The 25,787-nt window shown below is 46.7% G+C and overlaps 1 protein-coding gene across 6 annotated transcripts in view; it reads right to left on the bottom strand.

The window, feature by feature from the left end:
• The window catches only part of STAM (signal transducing adaptor molecule), a 238,911-nt gene that overhangs the window by 180,088 nt on the left and 33,036 nt on the right, over nucleotides 1-25,787 (bottom strand). For all 6 annotated transcript variants that reach the window (XR_003941804.1, XM_030199525.1, XM_030199519.1 and 3 more), the window contains exons 3-4: nucleotides 11,603-11,678; nucleotides 11,426-11,521 (exon numbers count right to left, since the gene is read on the bottom strand). Coding sequence is in view for 5 of the 6 variants with exons in the window: in XM_030199525.1 (XP_030055385.1) it covers nucleotides 11,426-11,521; nucleotides 11,603-11,678 (172 nt within the window). In the remaining variant the exon portion in view is untranslated. The remainder of the gene's footprint in view (nucleotides 1-11,425; nucleotides 11,522-11,602; nucleotides 11,679-25,787) is intronic.

The following is a 25,787-nucleotide window of genomic DNA, read 5'->3' on the forward strand; positions in this document are numbered from 1 at the left end:
GCCTCCCGGACGGCCGTACCCGGCAGAGCCGCGGGAGAAAAGGCAGCGACAGCAGCAAAGAATGTTGGATGGGCGGGCCTGGAGGGAAAGTGGCCGAGAACTGCTGGACGTGATGGAAGGGAGAGGAGGAGAGAGCTTCTGGACATGGGAGGGCAAGGAGGAAAGGACTGGAGGGAAGGGACAGAGCTGCTGGACATGGGAGGGAGGGGAGGAAGGGGCTGGACATCTTCTGGACAAGGGAGGAAGAAGGGACTGGAGGGAAGGGACAGAGTTGCTGGACATGGGAGGGAGAGGAGGAAGGGGCTGGAGAGCTGCTGGACAAGGGAGGAAGAGAAAGAAGGGACTGGAAGGGACAGAGCTGCTGGACATGGGAGGGAGAGGAGGAAGGGGCTGGAGAGCTGCTGGACAAGGGGGGGAAGAGGAAAAAGGGACTGGAAGGGAAAGAGCTGCTGGACATGGGAGGGAGAAGAGGAAGGGGCTGGAGAGCTTCTGGACAAGGGAGGAAGAGGAAGAAGGGACTGGAGGGAAGGGACAGAGCTGCTGGACATGGGAGGAAGAGGAGGAGGGGACTGGATGGAAAGGAGAGAGCTGCTGGATGTGGGAGGAAGAGGGGGAGAAGAACTGGAGGGAAGGGAAACAGAGACACCAGACCAAGGAGATGAAGGAAAAGGGAGCAAATACTAAATGTACAGCGTGAGGGAGGAAGGGAGGGGGGGTGGGTAGGCAGGCAGGGAATCAAGCAACCAAACCAGATGCTGGAAAGGGGAGGGAGAGAAGCTGGATGGGGTAGGGTCAGAGAGGGTAGAGATATAATGGCACTGGGGACAAAGAGAGGGGAGAAGCTGGACAGAGAAATATAGGGACACAGAGAAAGGGGGATGCTAAACATGAAGGAAGATAGAGGTACAGAGATGGAAGAAGATGGATAGTGGACATGGAGAGAGAGTAGAAATATCAAATGGACATGAGACCTTGGTGAGTGAGTTAAGAGAAGACAGAAGGATGTAGAAACCAGAGTCTGGGACCAACATGACTTGGAAAAATAAAATGAGAAGACAACAAAAGGTAGAAAAAAGAATTTTATTTTTCTATTTTGTGACTAGAATATGTCAGATTTGAAATGTACATCCTGCCAGAGCTGGTGTTAGAATATGGCTGGGGCCCAAGGCAGATATTAAGGAGGGGACCCCAAAGCTTACTAACAGGCTGCACCTTCTTCAGCTTCCAGCTGGCCTGGGGTTCTCTCTGGTTAGGAAGCCAAACACAGTTGCCCTAGTTGTACCTCCCCCAACACTGTCTCTTGCATGTGTTATCATATTTTGCATAGTATAAGAAAAAATGCATCTCTTTGTATTTCTCTGTGCTGTGCTAAATGCAAGGTCTGGCCTCTTGGGATTTTGGTTTAATTTGTTTATGGTTTGTGGTCACTTATTCTGTATTTGGCATTTGTGTTGTGTGTGTGTGACCAAAGTATTCTGTTAGCATCAATTTTCTATGTAGTATTCTATAGTACTTTGGCTTGTTCAGTTTTCTTGATGTATTGATATTTTAGGGCCCCACTGTAATATTTAGGGCATATATGGGGGAAGCATATGTGTGTTGGCGGACCGTGGCTCAGTGGAGGATGAAGAGTGCACCCTCTTATAGTTCCCCCTAGCTCTCAATGTGGCCTGCAGCCACTGAGGCCAGCACTGCTACTCCCATTGAAGTTATTGGGAGTGGGGTAGGTGTGCGATAGAAGTAGGGGCGTGGGCAGGGCATATCAGGTGGCAGGTGTTTCTCTAGTGCCCACCCATCCAACCTGTTGGCCCACCCAAAAATTGCCTTCTGGCTACGCCACTGATTGCTGCTCAAAGGTTATATCATATAACTGCTCACAAGGTCTCTGTAAAAAGATCATTCTCTCTCCGCTCCCTGGCTGAGACTCACTGGGGCAAATCTTGTACCTTCAGGCTAGATTTGAAATCTAGGGCCAATCAGAGCCCACAGCATCAATTTTGAAAGTAGTTGCCCAATGGTACTGCAGATTGCCTTTCCATAAGCTGAAACTGGGAGAGAGAAAGCCTTTTTCTGCAACAGCTTTAAAACTCAAAACAAGCGTCATCCGCTGGCCAATTAGGAGAAATACACTTCATGAAATAATTAATATAGTTTTCAGGCTCAGAAACCCACTGTTTCATCACAATGGTCTTTTGGTCTGACTCAGTATGTCAACTCTTGTATTCTTATACTTTTCCTAAGAATTCCCTAATTAATGCATGTGTGAATTTTGGGAGAATTTCCTGTTTCTTGTTATTTTTCATCCTTTTCAGTTTTCTCAAAGTTTCAAAATCAGCACCATTTCCCCCTCTCAGCAAATTACCATATCTCAAGACCCATCTAATCATGCCTAGAAATGCTAGTTCTGTGGTGTTTTAGGCAAAAGAATAGAGGAAAGCAGTAGGCAGAAAACATTAATAAAAGCATAGGCAAAAGCATTAAACTATCTAACCACTGAGCCAAAAAATTCAAATTAATTGGAAATGAGGCCTTGAAAAATGCCTCGTGAGAGCACCATACTGGTCCAAAGGTTCTGGGTGCTGTTGGCTCTCTGAGCTTACAACATAAAGATGGATGATTGTTTCCACAAATGGAACACTTGAGTTTGCAAACAGAACTTCAGGAATGTTGGAAGTTTGAAAAGACAATTACATAACACAGATGAAATTTGTTCTTACTTGCTAAATGTCTTTCATTGAGTCCTACTAGACCAGTCCAGATGAACAGATTATGTTCCCAACCAGCAGATGGAGGCAGAGAACACTGAGCTCTCTGTGACATCATCACTAGTATAAGGCATGATGAAGCCCTGGAACTCACCAGTATACTATTACCACAATAGATCTGAAAATCTCTAGTATAAACAAGGTCTTTGAACCCTGACCCCCCCCCCCCCCCCCATAGGATTGGAAAACCATGTCAGCAAACACGCTAAGGATCACAATATGCAACCACACCAACTGGTTGAAGACAGCAAAAGGAATACTTTTTACCCATACTCTTCTAAGGTGGGTCCTAGACTGGTATAGCAAGACTCGAGGAAAGGAAATTATCAGTAAGAACAAATTTCACTTACCTTATCTTCCAATTAGATCAGTCCAGATGGACCCCTGGTGGAAGAAAACCAGGCCCCAATACACACCGCCTTTGCAAAACATGTCAACACACCCTCACCTTGAGCATACCTACTGTGACAATCATGGGAGTAATGAAGCCTAAAAAGGTATACTGACCCTAGACTCATGCACCGCCACCTTGGGCTTTCCCTAAGGTGCCACTCACCCTATCAAACTACTAAACCCCTTGAATGAATCTAGACAGTCACAGCCCTGTGGCTCCGCTAGTCCATAAGGACAAAACAACTGACACTGCTCCACTCCCTTGCTGTCTATCATGTGGGACATCCACAAATAGCCTGAGAACTGAAAAAGTGAACGGCCACCACTACATACCCACAAACTGTAAAAAAAAAAGAAAAAAACACACACACACACAAGATGAGAAGGTTAATGCTGAAAACTAAGCATGGATGCAACGCCACCAATAGTACTGCACAGACCTAGCACAGAGCCTTAAAGAGGACTCTGAATGCTGAAGAATTCTTGGCTGATCAAAGCAACACCTACAAAGGAGGACCTGAAGGTTGCAAACTTCACCAATAAAGTGATAACCCGCCAGCACCACTTAATGCCTAGCTACAGACTGGCCAAAGAAGAACGGGACAAGGGGCAGGGTCCTATAAGGGAATGGAGCAATGTCCAGGAGGGCTGCTAGTGCTCTTCCCTAAACTGTGCAACCAAGTAACAGAGATACATACAGTAGGAAATCTCAAGGCCAGAACGCAAGCAAGCTTTTTCTGTCAGAAATCCACCAAGCGGGACAACCACTTGCAAGATCATAAGAACATAAGAATAGCCATACTGGGTCAGACCAAAGGTCCATCTAGCCCAGTAACCTGCTTCCAGCAGTGGTCAATCTAGGTCACAAGTACCTGGCAGAAACCCAATTAGTAGCACCATTCTATGCTACTACTACTATGCTACCAATCCCAGGGCAAGCAGTGGCTTTTCCCACGTCCATCTCAATAACAGACCATGGACTTGTCCAACCCTTCACGACAGGGATGCCGTTTGGCTGCTAGAGTAGCCTTAAATGTGAAACTTCACAAGAAAACGATGCAGTCCTACAAGTATTATAAATACAAATTCTATAGATATGGCAATCAAATAGGCAAACTGCTTGCCTGACTGGGTCCAACTGTGGACCGGTCCTAATTTCTGAATGGGAGAGGATAACTGTTCTCTTTTCTCAATATTTTAAAACTTTTTATCATAAGCACACTACCTCCCTGGAAGATATTGAGGCATATTTTCAAAGCACTTAGCCTTCCAAAGTTCCATAGTTTTCTATGGAACTTTGGAAGGCTAAGTGCTTTGAAAATATGCCTCATTGACTCCTATATATCTCAATTTCGGTTGCCAGTTATCCCTGAGGCAGATAGGCAGACTTCATATTCCCATAACGGTAGTGGAATTTAGGGATGCTATTAAGCAAGCTCTTCTCTCTAAGGCACCTGGCCCGGATGGGATGACAGCAGAATTTTACAAAATCCTACAAGATTATATTTCTCTGCCATTGGCTGTTTATATATGAATGGTGCTCTCCCACTTCATGCTAATCCTCTTTAATTGTAGTGCTGCCTAAGCCAGGTAGGAATCTGTCTCTACTAGACTGCTAAAGACCTATTTCTCTTATTAATTTTGAGCTAAAATTGATTGTTAAAATATTGGCTACTAGACTAGGCACGTTTTTACCCGGTGTTATCCATACTGTCCAGGTGGGTTTTATACAAGGGAGGCAGGCAGTGTGGAATGTTTGCTGTGCTGCTATGGACCATTGTGTGGCACATACAATTCCTACCCTTTTAGTTAGAGTAGATGCTCAACTAGCATTTGATTGTGTAAATTGAGATTTTTGTTTAACTTAATGAAAAAGTATGGTTTGGGGATTACTATCTGGATATGATAAAAATGTTATATACCAATCCCTTATCGGCAGTTCTGATTAATGGTCAGATATCAGAGATTTTTCCTTTGGGATGGGGTACGAGACAGGGGTGCCCACTGTCCTTTCTTTTATTTATTCTTTCTTTGGAGCCATTGCTTATTGCACTGTGGAAGCCTGCCTTGAACCAGGGTTTGAAAATTGGGAGCGAGTAGCTACGTTGTATGGCCTTTGCTGGTGATCTGCTGTTACTTTTAACCAATCCAAAGGAGTCATTGTTGAATGTTTTTATCATGAATACAACACCATAAACAAGTGTCTGGATTGTGTTTAAATTTATATAAATCTGAAGCTTTGCCTTTTGGAGGCCATAGCTACGAGGACTGAACTGAGATCTTCCCACTTTAAAAAGTAGAGCATAAGCTTAAGTTTATTTGACCACTTCTGTGATGGGTGCCTATTCCGAATATGTCACCGTTTTGCTGAAAAGGTCCCAAGGTGTTTTGGCTTATGGACTCCTTTACCAACAAGCTTGAAAGATCAAATAGCACTGTTCAAGATGGTACTGTTCCCCAAGTGGTTATATGTGCTGCAGACCTTTACAATGTATTTAACCAACAAGGATTACAGTCAGTTTTGTCAAGTGGTACAGAAGTTTCTTTGGCACAATAAGAAACCTCTGGCTACACAACAATTGTCCTTGCCTATGGGGCGGGGCGGCCTGGCCCTCCCGGAACTTTGGTTATGGTAAAATTATGCCTTAACTGATAATTTTCTTTCCTTTAGTCACAGCAGATGAATCCAGGAACCAGTGGGTTGTGTCCATCTACCAGCAGGTGGAGATAGAGAACCAAACTAAAGGGAGCTATACCAGCCGGCCAGCCCCTAAGCTATTTAGTAAATGTCGCATCAGCAAGCTGTAGAAAATATAACATTATAACAAGCAAGTTTGCCAACTTCCTCACAATAATGAACCACAAACATGCGGTTCGCGGTGCAACCCGCCACTTAATATGTTAACTCAAAACAACATATTTCAGCTCCGAGAGACACAAAGTGTCAGGAGCGCTCATAAATTCTTCATATGGCAATGCTCGGAACTGAAAATGGTGCCCTGAGACTGCGAACCACAGGAACCTCTGATGAGGCGGCCAAATCGGAATATGAAGGTAGGCCTCTCTCATGTCCAGGGTTGTCAGGAACTCCTGAGGCTGTACTGCCGCAATCACCACCAGGAGAGTTTCCATGCGAAAATGGCAAATTCTCAGGAAGTGATTTACTTTCCGGAGGTCGAGAACAGGTCATAATGACCCTCCTGCTTTTTTCGCGACCATGAAAAATATGGAATATCGACCTGTGCATTCTTTGAGCTTCGGCACAGGCACGATGGCTCTGATGGACACTAGAACTCGTAAAGAGGTTAGTATTGCATCCCACTTGGCAGAAGTAGCGCACCAGGACTCCAAGAAAGAATCTCCAAGCTGTGCAGCAAATTCTATTTTGTAGCCTTCTTTGATGACTTTGAGAACCCATTGGTCTGGGCTAATCTTGGTCCACTCTTGGAAAAATAGAGTCAACCAACCCCCTATTTTTAAGTCCAATGAGTGGGCCGCGCCCCGTCATTGTGAAGGCAGAGAGGATGCTCCCTACCGAGCTCCGGACCCTACTCCTCTTTTGTCGACACGAAAGGAATTCCATTGCTGAAACCTAGGCCGCTGAAAGGCTAGAGGTCTACCTGGACAATAACATCTGGAATCTCTAAACCGAGGCCTCAAGACTCCCGAGTGAGCCGGGGGCTTGGGTCTGTCTTCTGGAAGCCGCTGAGGTTTGGAGTCCACCAAATCTTTAAGAATCTTTTCCAGCTCCTCTCCAAAAAGTTTACCCCGGAAGGGTAACTTAAGTGTTGCTTAGATGCCATGTCCGCGGCCCAATGCCGAAGCCATAGCAGCCTACGAGCGGTGACTGCCAAGGCTATACTTTTGGCCGATGCTCTCACCAAATCATATAATGCGTCCGCTAGGTATGCTAGAGCCACCTCCATCATAGGAAGAACTGACATTTGGCAGGAAGCCTCGGGTCCTGCTCCGCAGACTGCTGTAACCAATCAAGGGAAGCCCGGGCCGCGTAGGAACCGCACACAAAAGCTTTAAGAGCCAAAGCCGAAACTTCAAATGCTCGCTTCAGCATCGCTTCTAGCCTTCTGTCCTGAAGGTCTTTTAACGCCACCCCGCATTCCACCGAAGGGTAGTTTACTTGGTGACCGCTGTCACCAAGGAATCGACACGGGGCAGCTCAAATCTCTCTGCCTGACTGCTCTAAAGGCGAGACATAGCTCTAGACACCTGCAAAGGAGCATCCGGTTCCGACCACTGCACTGTGATGATCTCCTGGATGGCTTCATGCAAGGGGAAGGCCTTGGACGGTCTCCTTGTGCTAACCAAGCGCACATTCACAGCAGAAGCAGATGGCGCTTCAGGGCCCTCAATGTGTAACACTTCCAGGGCAGAAGAAATGAGTGAGGAAAGTCCTCCCTGTGAAAAATCCGTACCGCAGAAGGATCATCTGGTTCCTCCGCGGTGATCTCCCCCTCCTCTGTGCCAGAGGCTCTCAGGGAAGTCCCTGAACATCCAGGAAGAGAGGGAGTGACAGAAAGCGGTCCAATAGAACCCGCATCTAAGCCAGAATCCTTGCGTCTGATCAAGCACAACGGGCATCAGACCTCCATCTGTACCCTCCAGAGACGAAGCATGTCCCCCTAAAACCCCCGAGGAAGGAGGAGGAGGAAGAGAGCGCTTCAGCAAAAAAGCCTGATGCAATAAGAGGATAAATTCAGGCAAAAAACCTGTACCTGAATTAGCCACGATATCTTCCGCCGCAGCAATCATTCTAGAAGGACCAGATCCCCTAGAGACATCCTCAGCATCACACAAGCAAAGTCCCGGCATTTTGGGGTTGCAGGAGCCTGAGCAAGCCCCAGAGAACCAGGGGAAGAAACAGACGGCGATACCAAGATGGCGCTCGCATCAGCGATCCCCGCGCGGGAAACTGGTGCTCCAGAAGAAAACGTCCCCAAATCTCCTCCGCCTGAGTCTCAACAGCCCGCGGAGCAAACACCCACTGTCGACCTGCGCTTCCCACAACGGGCACAGTGCTTAACATTTTCGGCCGCCATAGCAACCAGCAGAACAGCAGCAAGGATGGAGGCAAAAGAACTGGAGAATCTTAAAGAGCTGCACTCACCCAAAGCTGAGCAGACCGAAAATCCCTCTATCTTAGAATGCTGCCTCTGCAGAACAACTGCCTGTCTGTGCAGAGGAAAACTCCCATACAAACAAAAGAAGCAGGAACAGAGCATTGCCTGAATTGCTCTAAGTCTCTCTTTTTGGTTTTTTTTTAAGTGAGGAAGTTAGCAGAGAGAATCAAAGGCACAGGGAGAGAGGGACATTTGCAGGGTGAAGCAGGGACAGGCAGGCAAGCCAGTATGCTTCCAAAGGAGGTCAGAGCCCACACAGCCACCACCCCTGGTCTCAACTGGCTACCAGCCCAGGAGACAGTGCAGGCCCTGAAAATCCAGGAGCTGGGACAGATCCATCTACCACCTGCTGGAGATAGAGATATACTAAATAGCTTAGGGGCTGGCTGGCTGGTATAGCTCCCTTTAGTTTGGTTCCCCATCTCCATCTGCTGGTAGACGGACACAACCCACTGGTTTCTGGATTCATCTGCTGATGATGCTATGGAAATACTGTTGCCTGTTTGATGAGACATATGGTGGATTGGATAAAAGGTACTCAATATTTTACCCCATTGCCATTGGAGCAACAATTAATAATGCCTGTACATCTTTTATCTTACTTGCTTATTAAGACACTTCATCTGATCTTTCCTACTCAACAGCAACCCTTATTGAAATTTATTTCTTATTTTTTTTATTTATTATATTTGCATCCCACCTTTACCCAAAACAGGTAACAAGAAAAACACACAATAAAGCAGAAAAACATAACCAGGACTGGCATTGGCTCTACCGAAAAATGAAAGTTTTGCTGCACACCACTGTACTGTTAACTTCATGGGGCAATAAAGATCTTGATCCAGATGCCTCAAAATTTTACTTGAAAGATAGCAAAGACATGGACTTTGTTACATCAAGGATCTGGTCACAGACTTGGGTACTATGAAAGCGTTTCCAGTTTTAGAGGCGGACAGCCTGGTACAACCTTGTGATTGGTATGCATATCGCAAGGTGAAACGTTAACACTGAATCAATGGACAGATCAGCTCTGGTAGAAGATATGACTAATTTGGACTCGGAGACTTTTGTCTTAGCTCAACAAATTAAAACCAATTTCTCCTTTTATCAATGGAGTCTTGGTGTCTTTCAAGGGCCATGCGATTATGATGCTTTGGCCTCCGCCTGGAATGCAGAGCTTTCACCTAATGAGTACAAGACAGGTGTTAGTCTTTGTCTTATGAAACTTATTAAAGTGCTTACTCAATCAGTGACTCTACAAGAGCAACACTGTAATTTTTTACTGCGAATGTTTGTGGCATTTAAGGCAGGTTTTTCCAGTACAGTTCAGTGCCCTCAGTGTCAATTCTCTCTGCCCACTTTGACCTATATGTTTTGGTTTTGTGATGACATACAACTGTTTTGAAAAGTATTACGGCCTATTTACAAACTGTGCTACATAGGCGGCTACCATCATGGCAGATATACAGTTGTTTTCTAATTTTGTCTCTTTGGGACTGAGGAGAGGAATTAATAATTTATTGAAAAAAGTCTTTGTTTTGGCTCAGAAATGTATCTTGAGAAATAGGAGGCAATCTCACTCGCCATCTTCGTGCGAGTGGAGAAATGAAATGTATCAATTACTGAAACTGGAGAGACTGAATGCAAGGATGGATTCTGCAAAATCTGGAGGAGTTTTCAGCAGACTTGGCATCCTGTGTGAGAGGTTCTCTCTAATAGAGCTCGGAGTTATCTGCTAAATTTGTGAAGCCTTGTCCTGGTGTGTCAAACATGCAGTGTTTTGGGTGGGGGGTGCTGGGTTTGGGATAGGATGTGGGGGGATATACAGCTCACAGGGCATAAGTTCCAGTGAAGGATTTTGTTTTTGGCAGGGGTCACCACGAAGGATGAACATGGGTGATCCCACAAATGTCACTTTGTAGTTTGTGAGGTCTGTGGGTCAGGAAAAAGGGGAGGGTTAGAAATGGATATGTAAGAAGAACTGTTTTTACTAATTTGTATTGTACTTTGGAGTATGTTTTTTGGTTCCTTCTTTCAATAATAAAAATTCAATTAAATTAAAAAAAAATGTAGGAAGTACAAAAATGTTCTCTAGAATAAACACCAGTGTAGGGGTCCTACCCATAAAGAGCCCTGGCAACAGCCAAACTCTCCCCTGATCAGACTCAAGAGTCCAACACCTGAATTTACTACTCTTGTCCAGCATGTAACTGGGGCCTTGGTAGCCCAAGGGGAGAGCGCCTGCTACAGAAAGAGATCCAATACCTAAACTGGAAATATCTAGTGATAATCCTTGGAAGGAATATCCTGAGAAAGAGTTGTGTCATATTCCATGGAAACCCCAGGAATAAGAAGATTCAAAAGCCCCCTGAGACCACAAGCCCATGGCCCCTTATCAGCCTAACACTGCCCCTGAAGCTTACTGTGAAAGCAAAAGGAAGTGCCCAGCTACCCAGTAAGAAGATTTTACCATTCCAAGGCTACCTCCCTGAGGAAGGATGGAAGTTGTCTGAATATTACTACTCATGGCCAAAGCCAGGAACTGGGGGGGGGGGGGGGGGGGGGGAGGAGGGATGGCCTAAGGTAAATTTAAGAGGTCAAGTCCAACTTGTATTCACCCACTGCTGGTGGTGGACCCACAGGACTACCACCAGCCATCACCTCATCACACCATATTTCTGAGGTCTCCAGACCCTTCTGGCCAGGACCATCAGCCACTGCCTCAAACCAAAGCGCAGGACTCATGGAGAATCCTGCTCAGTCAGGGCAAACCTATCCCTGAGAGTCATCCTGCTGTACCACTCCATCAGCACCATCTACTGGAGGCAGTGAAATACTGGCAAGTTCCAGGGCTGCATAATTCCTTATACTAGTGATGATGTCACTGAAAGCAGTACTCTCTGCCGCCAGCAAATGGTTGGGGAGCACAACCCTATTTAGCTGGACTGGTCTAGCAAGAAGGTAAGGAATTTTGAGGGTGAGAGGAGTAACCACCGAAAAAAAAAATTCCCCCTAGGCTAACTTTAGGAAAACAAGGAAAAAATTAAAGTTGATACACAAAACAAATCTATACAAAGAATGATTCTACAAAATAAGTTTTTACATAAAAGGAACACTTCAAAGTCTTACCTTATTTAATACATTGCTTACTTCACTAGCAAAATCTCTGGAACAAACTTCTAAATGAAATATTTTGCCACAATTTGATACACATGCTCCAAGAAGCTGCAACAAAATAAAACTGGATTAAAAAATGTGTTAAACATGGACATTACAGCTTTGATTTTAGACACAAAAATGACTCACAGTGAGTGCTTGCATAGCAACATGAGGGTCTTTATGGTTCACTCTCTTCATAATAGAGCGAAGACAGTCTTTTGGCCTAAGAAAAAAGCAACAAAAACATTTAGGTTATGCTTTAAACATACCATCCATTTTCTATCTAAGTACATAATGCCATTCTGGGAAAAGACCAAAGGTCCATCGAGCCCAGCATCCTGTCCCCGACAGCGGTCAATCCAGGTCAAGGGCACCTGGCAAGCTACCAAAACGTACAAACATTTTATACAAGTTATTCCCGAAATTGTGGATTTTTCCCAAGTCCATTTAGTAGCGGTCTATGGACTTGTCCTTTAGGAAACCGTCCAACCCCTTTTTAAACTCTGCCAAGCTAACCGCCTTCACTACGTTCTCCGGCAACGAATTGCAGAGTTTAATTACGCGTTGGGTGAAGAAAATTTTCTCCTATTTGTTTTAAATTTACTACACTGTAGTTTCATCGCATGCCCCCTAGTCCTAGTATTTTTGGAAAGCGTGAACAGACGCTTCACATCCACCTGTTCCACTCCACTCATTATTTTATATACCTCTATCATGTCTCCCCTCAGCAGTCTCTTCTCCAAGCTGAAAAGCCCTAGCCTCCTTAGTCTTTCTTCATAGGGAAGTCGTCCCATCCCTGCTATCATTTTTGTTGCCATTCGCTGCACCTTTTCCAGTTCTACTATATCTCTCTTGAGATGTGGCGACCAGAATTGAACACAATACTCAAGGTGCGGTCGCACCATGGAGCGATACAACGGCATTATAGCATCCTCACATCTGTTCTCCATACTTTCCTAATAATAACCCAACATTCTATTCGCTTTCCTAGCCACAGCAGCACACTGAGCAGAAGGTTTCAGCGTATTATCAACAACGACACCCAGATTCCTTTCTTGGTCCGTAACTCCTAACATGGAGCCTTGCATGACGTAGCTATAATTCGGGTTCTTTTTTCCCACATGCATCACCTTGCACTTGTTCACATTAAACGTCATCTGCCATTTAGCCGCCCAGACTCCCAGTCTCGTAAGGTCCTTCTGTAATTTTTCACAATCCTCTCGCAAGTTAATGACTTTGAATAACTTTGTGTCATCAGTGTGGTGTAACTTCTCCTGCTAATCATTAAGATATCAGTATTATGATTGGCTGTGTAATCACTCATTTAGTTAGTCCATTAGGATAATCAATTCCATTATCTATATTTTGAGTGATAATCTATTTTTATAGCAAGTTATGTTGTATTTTGTTTGGCATTTTGCTTCAGAACTATTTATATTTCTTTACTCAATAAATAATATATATTCCATCTGTGGCATTGTTCCTTTTTCCAGCAACTACCTAGTCATTGGGATAAAGAGGTATGCTTCCCCTAGACATGAGTCCAGAATAATTGCTATTTAGTAGTGTTCTGACAGCTAAGTACCTCTGGATGTATATTAGGAGTTGTCCTCCTGTATATAGCATACCTACAGCACTCAGCTCAGTCTAACACTTTGTTCTCTACCATCCAATGTCAGTGTCCTGATGACGCCAGTAAGAAACTTCACAAAAAGCAGGAGTAACTTTTCCTTAAGATTTTAATTCTTACTGCATTAATTCACAGAAAGCACTTCATGGCACCATCATTGAATAGCTTTTATTGCATACCTTTCTTCACTTGCCAGTTACGTCATAGCTTCTCTCACAGCACAGTACAAACATTCCTATGTTAAAGCTGCTGACTCCTTGGCTAGCACAGTTTCCTTCTTTCCACAAACAGCCGCTCAATGTTGTGAAAATATACTAAAACTCTGAACACCTGGCTTCAGAGATACTCTCTACCAATTTTCAGCTCTTGTGATATCCCTGTCCATGCTTTAGGCTTCTTGACCTGGCTCTGTTTTATTATCGTATATACACTCGAATATAAACTGACATAATTCGTTTTGGTGTAAAACTTTTATTGAAATCTGAAAGTCCATAACTATAAATATATCCAAATAACAGTGTACAGACAAAATAATGGAGTGGAGGAGTGGCCTAGTGGTTAGGGTGGTGGACTTTGGTCCCGGGGAACTGAGGAACTGAGTTCGATTCCCACTTCAGGCACAGGCAGCTACTTCTGACTCTGGGCAAGTCACTTAACCCTCCATTGCCCCATGTAAGCCGCATTGAGCCTGCCATGAGTGGGGAAAAGCGTGGGGTACAAATGTAAAAAAAAAAAATTATAATGATCAAAATCCTAACCAGCAACCAGTCCCCCCATTCATACCCCATCACTAAATCTAATGGCAAATGCCAGAGAAACACTCAAAACAATTACAGGATCAGAATACTGAGTAATTCACTTAGACTAATATCAAGGTGGGAGGCCCCTCCACTGGTGATATGGTTTCCACACGCATCGAGACAGTCCTATCAGATATGGAAAAGAAGTGCCTCTAGTGCTACACTCACTCCACCACAGTCCAGACCCTGATCCATAAACAGCCTGAACATGCTGTATACATAAGTAACTTTATAATCAGGGTCCATCAAATTAGTTATCAAGACTCTTAAAATATTCTTATACATCACCTCCCATTGTGTCTTTTGTAGTGAGTACCCAAAGATCACCCCTCTTTGCCTTGTACTTCTGTAACAAAGGCAGGCAAAGGAGAAGGACCTTATAAAGTCAAGAAATAACCTCCACCCCCCATTTGGAAAACTCTCAATGGGATATAATTTTCCTTTTCCCAATGAGGCAGCACTTTTCGAAGCTTAAAATGTTTGCGCTAATAATAATAATCATTATGTTCCAGCCCATACTCATCTGTAAGAGCCTCAAACGATACCAGAGTAGAGAATGACATGGGGATAAAATTTGTCCCCGTCCCATCCCCCGTGGGTTCTGTCTCCATCCCCATAGTTCCCATCTCCATCCCGTCCCTGCAGACCCTGTCTCCATCCCCGTGCGATCTGTTCTCATTTGCAGAAGCCTCGAACGCTTATGATTTTATATTTACATTTTTTTATTAAAGTATAAAAAGGCACAATATCCTATGCAACTGCTTGCATAAATTACAAATAGAAAACAATAACAACAATGAGCAACTATAATAAACCCTCCTGCCATCACCCTCTTCCCTTTCAACCCCAACAATATCTGACTTCTACTACCCCAAGGAATCCTAATCCACCCTGTTTAAATGTCCAGAGGTACAATATACAACCTGTTATGTATGCCCTAGAGGGAAGAAATATGCCCTATCAAGTACTGTTACGATTTTTTAATCTGTGGATGAATAAGTCATCAACAATCTCAGGATTCAGTCTAGCTCTCCTATCTTCCACAGTCCCTCCTGCAATAGAAGTCGTCTTCTTCTGATAGCAGGATGTACAGAATCACCCATGCAAATGTTGCTAGCTGTGGCCAGCATGTTTGCTTGTTTTTCCAAAAAATAAAAATATTGTTGTCTGAATCAAACATAAGTAACAGTCCAGTTCATTATCAGGCTTCAAAGTACAAAGTGACAAGGGGACAAAGTTTGTCCCTGTCCTCACGGGCTGTCCCCATCATCTGTCCCCATCACTATCCCATCCCCGCGGGATCTGTCCCCGTCCCCCCCCCCCCCCCCGGTTACTACAGGTCCCAGTCCCCACATCATTCCCTATACCACAGTCTCTTCAGAGTATAGTCAACCCAAAATATATAGGCCTCTCCCAGTCCATTGCCTAAAAAGTACACTGTTCTCTCCAGGACCAAAGCCCCAAGCATACTGAAAATAGCTGTCAAAAAAGAACTGCTGTGGGGGGAGGGGGGGGGAAACGCACCTGCACAGTGCACTCAAAAGTCCATATGGGACAAGATTCATAATGTTTAAATTCTACTAAAGGCAACCAGGAGACTGCTCTCAAAGTTATAGAGAACAGCACAGCCTGATCTAGTTGAACATATCTCTTTTTACAGAAGGCCGCCACTCAAACAATGCTTTGAGCTGAGCAACCTATTAAACATAAACCAGACACTCATTCCACCATGGATCTGATCTGAGCACATTATATGCCTAAGAGTTCTTGAGGACTTATGTTTCAAATATAAGAGTAGATCCTTCGTTCAAGACGGAGCAAAAATCTTTGGGATAGGCAGGGGCAGCAGGCAAAAAGATACAAAAGCAAGGGATTACTACACCTTAACTGCATTAATCCGCCCCACCTATGAAATTTGCAAACCCTTCCACTTATCCAAATCCGCGAACACAGCTTTAAGCATTGGAGGATAATTGAATTCAAAATGCTGGCTCAAATTTGCCTTAGTGTGCTGGCCAAAAGAATGAAAAAGGCATTTTTCAGTCAGTCTGTAAATCACCCTGCATTGTAAAGATTCAGAATTTCCAATTTAATGACATTAAGCTAAAAACCAAAGATAATGTTATAAAGCAGACATCCGAATCAAAATGGCTTCCAATGACCTTTTTGGTTCCGTAATGGTAAAAAGAACATAGTCTTGTTTATGGTCCTGCCCCTCTGTTAATATGCCTCATATATCCTCACTCTCTCACATCCTCTGTGCTAAAGGTTCTATCACCATGGCAAAAATCAGGGGGGACAGAGGGTAACCTTGTCTGGTGCCCCATTTTACCAGGCAAAAACTAGTATAGCCACCCATTAATATTCAAAACAGGCCAGCGGGTCATGATAGATAAGGGATAACCAGCCCAGGAAGTTTCCTGCAATTCCAAACTGGCATAAAGTCGCCATTGTCATCACAAAGAGCAAGCCCTCGACGCACAACCCAAAAAAGGTTCAGTAATCTCCTATTATTATCACTGGGTTGACGCCCCCCCCTAAAAATCCAGTTGGTCGCCATAAAATAACTCCGGCAAATATCGCTAAGATCTTCATAAGTATCTTATAATCCATCCCTAGCAAAGAAACAGGTCCAGATGGACTTTTGGTAGCAGCTTTCCCAGGCTTTAATAAGAGTTATCCCAGACTGTTGTTGCGAGAGGGGCAGCTCCTGCTCCAGAAGAAGGGCATTAAACATATTCACTAGAGGCAAGGCTATTTGATCAGCAAATGTTTTATAAAATTTATTAGTGAAGCCATCTATCCCTGGTGCTTTATAAGTTAGAAGCTGCTTAACAGCCCGCATTACCTCATGTACACATATATTTCTCAACAACTGATCGACTCCCCCCTGATGCAACCTAGGCAGAGGCACTTCTTATAAGTAAGCATCAATATCTGCCTGGGGGACCTCATTTTCAGGCATGTATAACTGCTGATATTTAACAAATTTCTGGCGAATATCCACATTTGTACTAACAACTGTCCCCCCCCCCCCCCCCCCCAACACACACACTTCCATCCTCTATCCTAAGAATCCAACTTTTAGCCTGGCACTTTTGCATTTTATTGGTCAATAGGTGGCGCGCTTTGTTCCCCCACTCAAAATAGTTTTGCTGAGCCCTCTGCAAGTCCCATGCAATATCCTCCACTTCAAGATCTCGAAGATCTCGCTGTTTAGCTTCTAAAGACTGGAGAGCCTTAAGACTAGGGTTAAGCTTATGAGATCTCTGTAATCATGTGATATCCTTGCACAAATTTTCTTTTAGAAGTCAATGTTGTCAGGCTCAAAAAGAAAACACTGAAATGCACTGCCCTCTCATAAAGGCCTTAAAGCCTTCCCAGAGAGTTACTGGACTAACCTTCCCAGTTTCATTAAAGGAAATTATTCCTGCACAGCTGTCTTTAAAGAAGGGAGAATAGTCAGATCAGTCAAAAGACTATCATTTAAAGTCCAAAAACGTTGACACCCCATAGAGCGCACAGCATTTAATTGTAGTAGGATTGGAGCATGATCAGACCATACTCTAGGTTGACAGTGACAGAATTATCAAATTGCAATAAGATCTTTCCATAAGCTAAGATCTATTTAGTATAAGAGTAATGCACTGCAGGAATACAATGTAAAATCCCGCCTACCAGGATTATACAGCCTCCACACATCTTCTAGCCCACAACGCTTAAATACTTTAAGCAGCTGAACTATATCCCCATGGCCATATTTAATAGCTGAGTTAGAGTTATCAAGATGATAATCATATGCTAAATTAAAATCCCTCTCCCTCCCCCACCTATGACCAGGATGCCCTCTTGAAAATCCAACAGTTTCTGCTCCAAACATTCAAAAAAGCACCCTGACCATGATTGGGGGTATCGACGTTCAACAAGGTTTACCACTGTCCCTACAATCTCACCTTGAACATCATAAAACGGTCCTTGGGGTCCGTAAATATGTCCTGGGGCACACTGTATATTTTTGTGGATCACTATTCCACCCAATTAGTCTTCCTCCGATCTGGATAGGTTCAAGGTTCAATTTATTGACATACCACAAATTTTCAAGAGAAATGTAAGCAGTCCTCTGCTTTTAAGAATGTGCCCGATATAAGCCAAAGTAAAAACATGAGTGTGACGCACATTGAGTTGTTACGCAGATAATAATCCCACGTCTGCCAGTGCTTGAGATACCTCCTCTTTGGTGTGAGCTTTGTAAAACTTTCCTCCACTGCTTAAGAGTAACAGGGGGAAGATGAGAACATACCTCAGGCAGGTGTGTCTCGCACACAATTTTATCCAAGGCATGCGCTTTTTTCATTACCAACTCTTTAAAACTGGTGGCTGCATATAGCTGAATAACTGTATTTGGATAATGTGGGATACAAGTATCTAATAAATAAATAAACAGCACTACGTCCCTGGGAAGTATCCAATGTTCTGAGAGCTCTCTCGGAGTGCCAACAGGCTCCATTCTCCTGATCCAGATCTGATCCCAAAGAAACTGCACAATTTTCCGTACTACATCCAAGGCATTAGCATATTAAAGGTGTACCTGGGACCCCTTGAATCCAAAGGCATGCCCCGATTATCCAGATCCTCCATCTTATACAAAAATTCTTCATGCTGCAGGCAAGCACCCTACACTTAGATTCTAGGGAGTCCAAAATATCAGCATGCTCTTCCATTCTCCGCCTCAGTGCCTTCCAAATGGCATCCCAAGCCGGTAATGTCGGCGAGCAGATCTGTGTTAAGTGCCACAATTTCCTCCCTCTCAGCTGCAACAAAATTTTTTAAAGCTATAAAACAGTTCTCTGAGCTTTGCACGTAGAAAAAGCTGATCAGCGGAAGGAGAATCAGTAAGGGCACAGCCACTGTGGGATCAGAATCTCATTCCTCACGGTCTCCGCACCCATCGCTGGTCCCTCACGTCGCAAGGAACCGGCAGCAGAGTAGGAGAACCTCTAAAGGTCAACCGACGTTTAGTCACCATATTTCGCCAGAAGTGCACCCGTAGCAGCACCACTCAACATTAGGTAAACACCACCGGTAATGCACAAGGGAATTGCGTTTATTCAGGCGGGTGGCATGAAGTTCTCCCCTCAAGCTGCCATGCTGCTCGGGTGACGTCACCACTTCTCTAAACTGAGATAATTTTTTGAAAAAAGGCATCAAAAATTGCATCACTGTTTATATTCCCTCCCGCACTCCCCTCTGTTGTTCCTTCTCTGCCACCACCACCTGCCAACTAGTTCCTCACAAACTGGATGAGCCCCCCGCTTTCCTTCCTCACTTTCTCCCTCACCCTCATGCCAAGCAGATAAAGCTCCTCTCCTGGGGTCTAACATACAACCCTGGTGGTCTAGTGGTCAGGCCTAGGGCAGGAGCGATCCTCACGCACTCATGTCCATGCAGTCTCCATAGTGAAAATAGCTGCAGCAATTTCCGGTGCCAGCTCACGAAATTGCTGCTGGATGTTGTGGCAGCCATTTAGGAACTGGAGCCAACACCAGTAAAATTATATTTTTGCATAGTCTCATTGCTTAGATTTTTTACATTCTTCAATACTGTTTTCAATTCTCTCAAGCTGTCAAAAATATTTACCAATGTCTGATGTTTGAGCTTTACATCTGTGCTCAATTCATCTATATCTATCTGAAGGTTATTTACATTTCCTTTGGCATTATAAAAAATAAGATCATATGGTCCAAAGGGCAGTTGTTTAAATACTATAACTTCTTTAGAAGCTCCAGTAATTCATGATATAGTATTGGCTTTTATAAACTTCATAATCTTTTAAGTATACTTTTTGATGAATAAAGCTCTGTCTCTCTCATATTCTCTTTGAATTTTGTGCTAAATAGTGAAAGGAAAGGTAAAATTATGTATCATACCTGAGTATTTTCTTTCCATTAATCATAGCTGATCAATCCATAGACTGGTGGGTTGTGTCCTCTACCAGCAGGTGGAGATAGAGAGCAATCCTTTGCCTCCCTATATGTGGTCATGTGCTGCCGGAAACTCCTCAGTATGTCGATATCAAAGCTCCATCCGCAGGACTCAGCACTTAGAGAATTAGCAACCCACAAAGGGACACTCTGCCCAGCTCACCACCGCCGAAACGGGGGAGGGTGAATTAACCCAGCTCATCCCCCCACAATGGGGGAGGGGAATCCGTCCAGCTCATCCCCGTGGAGCGGGGGAGGGACACCACACCCGCCGATGCGGGGGATCTGGCTTATCCTGCAACCGCAACCGCGGGAAGGAGCTGACTGACCCTAACACCGCCGAAGCGGGAGGGGTACAAAGCTGCCACGAGCATCCGCACGAAGCGGGAGGGAGTGCCGGCAGAATTTATGTCTCAATCCAGCCCCGTAAAACGGAGGGGAGAGGAATGCAGCAGCTCACTGCTACACAAACTCGTCTCAACTCGTTGTAGGATCCAGTGAAAAAACTTGAACACGAAGTCCTCCTGAAGTAACTGAAGACTAAACTTGAACCTAAAATTCAACCAGAACATAAACAGTACAGATATCTGGGAGGGGCTATGGATTGATCACTATGATTAATGGAAAGAAAATTATCAGGTATGATACATAATTTTACCTTCCATATCATCAAGCTGATCAATCCATAGACTGGTGGGATGTACCGAAGCAGTACGCACCCAGGGCGGGACATTGAAATCCCTGACCGCAACACTGCGGCTCCAAACCGGGGCCTCCGCCCGAGGCAGGCCACAGTCAAGCGGTAATGCTTGGAGAATGTATGGGGCCGATGCCCAAGTTGGCCGCCTTGCATATCTCTGCCAAGGAGACGGACCCGGCCTCTGCCATCGAGGCCGCCTGAGCCTCTTGTGGAGTGAGCCTTCAGCTGGATAGGCGGCATGTTCCCCCGCGGCCACATAAGCCGCTGCAATGGCTTCCTTGACCCATCTTGCCACTGTAGGCTTAGCAGCCTGCAGACCCTTACGAGGACCTGCAAACAGGACAAACAGATGATCCGATTTCCGGAAATCATTGGTCACTTCCAAGTTATCTGATGATGACAACGTCTCACATCCAGATATTTTGAGAGCAGAGTACTCCTCTGGGTAGTCCCTCCCTACGAAAGGAAGGGAGACAGAGCTGCTGATTCACATGGAAGAGAGAAACAATCTTGGGCAGGAAGGAAGGCACTGTGCGAATAGACACTCCTGCCTCGTGAACTGCAGAAAAGGCTCTCGACATGAGAGTGCCTGGAGCCTCGGAAAACTCTTCTGGCTGAAGTGATAGCCACCAAAAGACTGCTTTCAACGTCAGGTCCTTTCAGAGATGCCCCTCGACAAGGGTTCAAAAGGGCGGCTTCTGCAATGCTCTTAGCACCAGGTTGAGATTCCACGCAGCACCACAGAGTGCAGAGGAGGGCGCAGGTGATTAACTCCTTTGAGAAAGCGCACCACATCTGGCTGAGAAGCCAGGGAAACACCCTTCAGGCGGCCCCTGAAGCAAGTCAGAGCCGCTACCTGGACTTTAGGGAACTGAGCGACAGGCCTTTCTCCAGACCTTCTTGCAGGAACGCCAACACTGAAGAAATTGAAGCGTGAAGGGAGAAAGTGAGCCTGCTTCACACCACGCTTGCAAAGATACGCTAAACCCTGGCGTAAGCAGTAGAAGTAGAGCGCTTCCTCGCTTCTAGCATAGGTGGCGATGACCTTGTCTGAGAAGCCCTTCTTTCTCAGACGCTGCCGCTCAATAGCCAGGCCGTAAGGACCAAAGGGGGTGAGGGGATCCTCCATCACCACGGGGACCCTGATGTAACAGGCCCTGCTCCACTGGCAGTCGCAGAGGAGCGTCGTACTGAAAAGCCTGATCAAGTCCACATACCAGGGACGGCTGGGCCAATCACGGACCCACCAGGATTTCCGGCCCGGATGCTTTGCCACCCGGTCTAGCACCTGCACCAGCATGGGCCAGGGCGGGAACACATAGAGAAGCTCTTGTGTCGGCCACTGTTGGAGAAGAGCATCTACTCCCAGGGATCGAGGGTCCCGTCCCTCTGCTGAAAAAAGCGCGGCACTTGGCAATTGGCCGATGACGCCATCAGATCTAGGCTCGGCTGGCCCAGCGCTTCGTGATGTCCAAGAACGCCTGAGCCGATAGTTGCCACTCTCCGGGCTCCAAGGTATGGCGACTGAGAAAGTCCGCCTTGACCATTCATGACTCCAGCAATGTGGGCCGCTGACAGCTGTTCCAGGTTCGCTTCCGCCCACTGGCATAGAATTCATGGCCTCCCTTGGCTAGAGGGGCGCTCTTGGTACTCCCTGGCGGTAGACATAGGCCACAGCCGTGGCATTGTCCGACAGGACCCGTACTGGCTTCAAGGCCAGTACCGGGATGAACTCCAACAATCGCCAAGCCGAATGGCTCTGAGTTCCAGGAGGTTGATAGACCACTTTGCCTCTGCAGGAGACCAGAGCCCCTGCGCTGTCCCTTCCCAAGCAGTGGGCTCCCCAGCCCGACAAAGAGGCGTCCGTCGTGACGACAATCACTCCTGGGGTCACCAGAGGCATTCCCGCAGACAACTTGTCTGTCTGCATCCACCAGCTCAGCGCCTTGCGCACTGCGGGTCCAAGGGAAGGCGCACAGCATATCCTCCGACATCGGAGTCCAGCGCTGCAGCAGAGAGTGTTGTAGTGGTCTCATATGAGCCCTGGCCAGGGCACTACTACTTCCATCGTGGCCGTCATAGACCCAACAGCTGCACATAGGTCCCAAGCCGAGAAGAGGAGAGGCTAACTAGGAACTGTCCACCTGAGCCTGAAGTTTGACAATCCGATTGTCTGGCAGGAACACTCTGCCCACTTGGGTGTCGAATCGAACTCCCAGATACTCCAGGGACTGAGTCGGGCGCAGCTGGCTCTTCTTCCAGTTGATGATCCATCCCAGGGAGCTCAAAAGAGCAACTACCCGGTCCACAGCTTTGCCGCACTCTGCATAAGAGGGGGCTCGGATCAACCAGTCGTCCAGATAAGGATGGACTTGTACTCCTTCCTTTCACAGGAAGGCCGCTATGACCACCATTACTTTGGAAAAGGTCCGCGGAGCAGTAGCCAACCCGAAAGGGAGGGCTCTGAACTGGAAGTGTCGTCCCAGGACTGCAAAACGCAGAAAGCGTTGGTGAGGAGGCCAGATGGGAATATGCAGGTACGCTTCCTTGATGTCCAAGGAAGCCAAGAACTCTCCTGCCTTCACTGCCGCTATAACAGAGCGGAGAGTCTCCATGCGAAAGTGCCGCACTTTCAAGGCCCGATTGACCCCTTTGAGGTCGAGGATAGGCCGGACAGAACCTCCTTTCTTTGGTACCACAAAGTAAATGGAGTAACGTCCCTTGCCAAGCTGACTTTCTGGCACCGGAACGACCGCGCCCAGGCGGATCAGATTGTCCAAGGTCTGCTGCACTGCCACAGCTTTGACCGGAGACTTGCAGGGAGAGAGTACAAACCCGTCTTTTAAGGGTCGGCAGAACTCTAGTTTGTAGCCGTCTCTGATGACTTCCAGCACCCACGCGTCTGAAGTTATTGTGGTCCACTCGCCCAGAAACGAGGACAGCCGTCCTCCAATCTGCACTGGGGCGTGGACCAAGACCCCGTCATTGGGTACGAGACCCTGGGGGAGGACCGGAGGGAGCACCTCCGGGACGGCGGTCTCTGCGAAAGGAATGCTGCTTGGGGGAGAAATTCCTCTTGAAGGAAGAGGGGGCAGAGGAGCCCGACCTACCCGGGCGGTACCGACGGGCTTCCTGAAACCGTCCTCTGGAGGTACCGGGGCGAGTACTAGCCCGAGCCCTGACCTCTGGTAACTTCTTGCCCTTAGACGTGCCGAGATCGGTCACGATTTTGTCCAGCTCGACCCCAAAGAGCAGCTTGCCTTTAAAAGGCAATCTAGCCAGGCGGGATTTAGAGGCGTGGTCAGCAGACCAATGCTTCAGCCAAAGCCACCGCCGCGCAGAGACTGTCTGAGCCATGCCTTTAGCTGAGGCTCTCAAGACATCATACAGCAAGTCTGCCAAATAGGCTAAGCCCGATTCCAGGGCCGGCCAATCAGCCCTCAAGGAATGATCCGAGGGGGAAGCCCGCTGCACCATAGTCAGGCACGCCTTGGCCACATAGGAACCGCAAACCGAGGCCTGCAAACTTAAAGCAGTCGCCTCAAAGGACGACCTTAAGGCCGCCTCCAATCTTCTGTCTTGGGCGTCCTTTAGGGCCGTGCCACCTTCCACCGGCAAAGCAGTTTTCTTAGTCACCGCAGTGATTAAAGAATCCACTGTAGGCCACAGATAGGCCTCACGTTCACTTTCAGGCAAAGGATGAGGCGGGACATAAGCCCTAGCCACTTTGAGGCTCGCTTCCGGGACATCCCATTGAGCCGAAATTAAGGTGTGCATAGCATCATGCACGTGGAAGGTTCAAGGCTGGGCGTTTCGTCCCCAGCATAATGGCAGAGCCAACAGGGGCTGAGGGAGAGACGTCCTCCGGAGAGGAAATCTTCAAAATGCCCATGGCCTGCACTAACATGTTGGTCAAATCCTCTGAGCTAAAAAGCCGCGCTGCAGAGGGGTCATCCGCTCCAACCGAGCGGGGATCCGTCTCCTCCAAGGAATCCGCAAGGACCGTTGGGAGAACTCAGATACGCTGCCCTCATCTACATCGGAGGAGACAAGGTCCTCCAAGGCCTGGGAATCAACCCGAGGGCGTTTACCTCCGGGGACCTCAACCTTCTTTACCCAAACGAGGGAGCAGGGGCAGCGTTTTGCATAAGGAAGGCCTGATGCAGCAGCAAAACAAACTCGGGGGAGAAACCCCCCAGACTGTGCACTTCCGCAGCCTGGGCTATAGCCCTAGACGCACCCTCAACCGGCGCTCGCAAGAGCGGGGGAGAACCATGCTGCGCATCCAAAATGGCGTCGGCGCGACACTCCGCGAAGGAGCCGCGCGGGAAAAACGGCGCTTAACTTTAGCCGCTTTGGTGCCGTTGCCCAAATTAAGGGCGTCCATGGCATTAATGTCTCCCTCAAGGGCGGCCCACGAAGAAGCCGTCCGAGCGCGTGGCCGGCCAAGATGGCGGAGGCGAGCAGCGGGGGATGGGCGTTTATGGCGGGAAAAACCGCCACGCCGGAGGAAGGACCGGGACACTCATCGGTCACGAAACTGTCACCCAACAAGGGCGAATCAGATTTAATACCCCAGCATCCCCTCTAGAAGCGCCGAAGCGATCCGGGGAGCGACCCTTTGCGCCCTCGCCCTCCGACGCCATATGCCACGTGGAGATCAATCGGGGAACCCCCTCCCGCTATAAAAAGGTAAAAATTACCTGCTTTCCGCTCCGAGCTGTAACGACCTGGTGTCCCAGTGAGTATTGCTGCAATAAACGTCGAAATAAACGCCTTTAAGGACGTTCAAAATTTTTTTTTTTTTTTTTTTTTTTTTTAACGGAGCCAGCGGGAGGGGGGAGAAAAGGAGGGACCTGGCGCCACCAGGTTTGCACTTGCTCAAGAAGAGCCCTCAACCCCAGGCACTCAACAAAACCTAAAAATTAGGCTTGGAGGCCTAGCCAGAGCTGCTGCTGTGTGTGACCACCACCTGCTGAGATAGAGAACATACTGAGGAGTTTTCCGGCAGCACATGACCACATATAGGAGGCAAAGGATTGCTCTCTATCTCCACCTGCTGGTAGATGGACACAACCCCACCAGTCTATGGATTGATCAGCTTGATGATATGGAAATTAGGTTCTTACCTTGATAATTTTTCTTTCCTTTAGTCACAGCAGATGAATCCATAACTGATGGGTTGTATCCGCCTACCAGCAGGTGCAGATAGAGAACACTG

The sequence above is a fragment of the Microcaecilia unicolor genome, chromosome 1, assembly GCF_901765095.1.
Source record: "Microcaecilia unicolor chromosome 1, aMicUni1.1, whole genome shotgun sequence".
In the NCBI taxonomy this organism is placed as follows: Eukaryota; Metazoa; Chordata; class Amphibia; order Gymnophiona; family Siphonopidae; genus Microcaecilia; species Microcaecilia unicolor.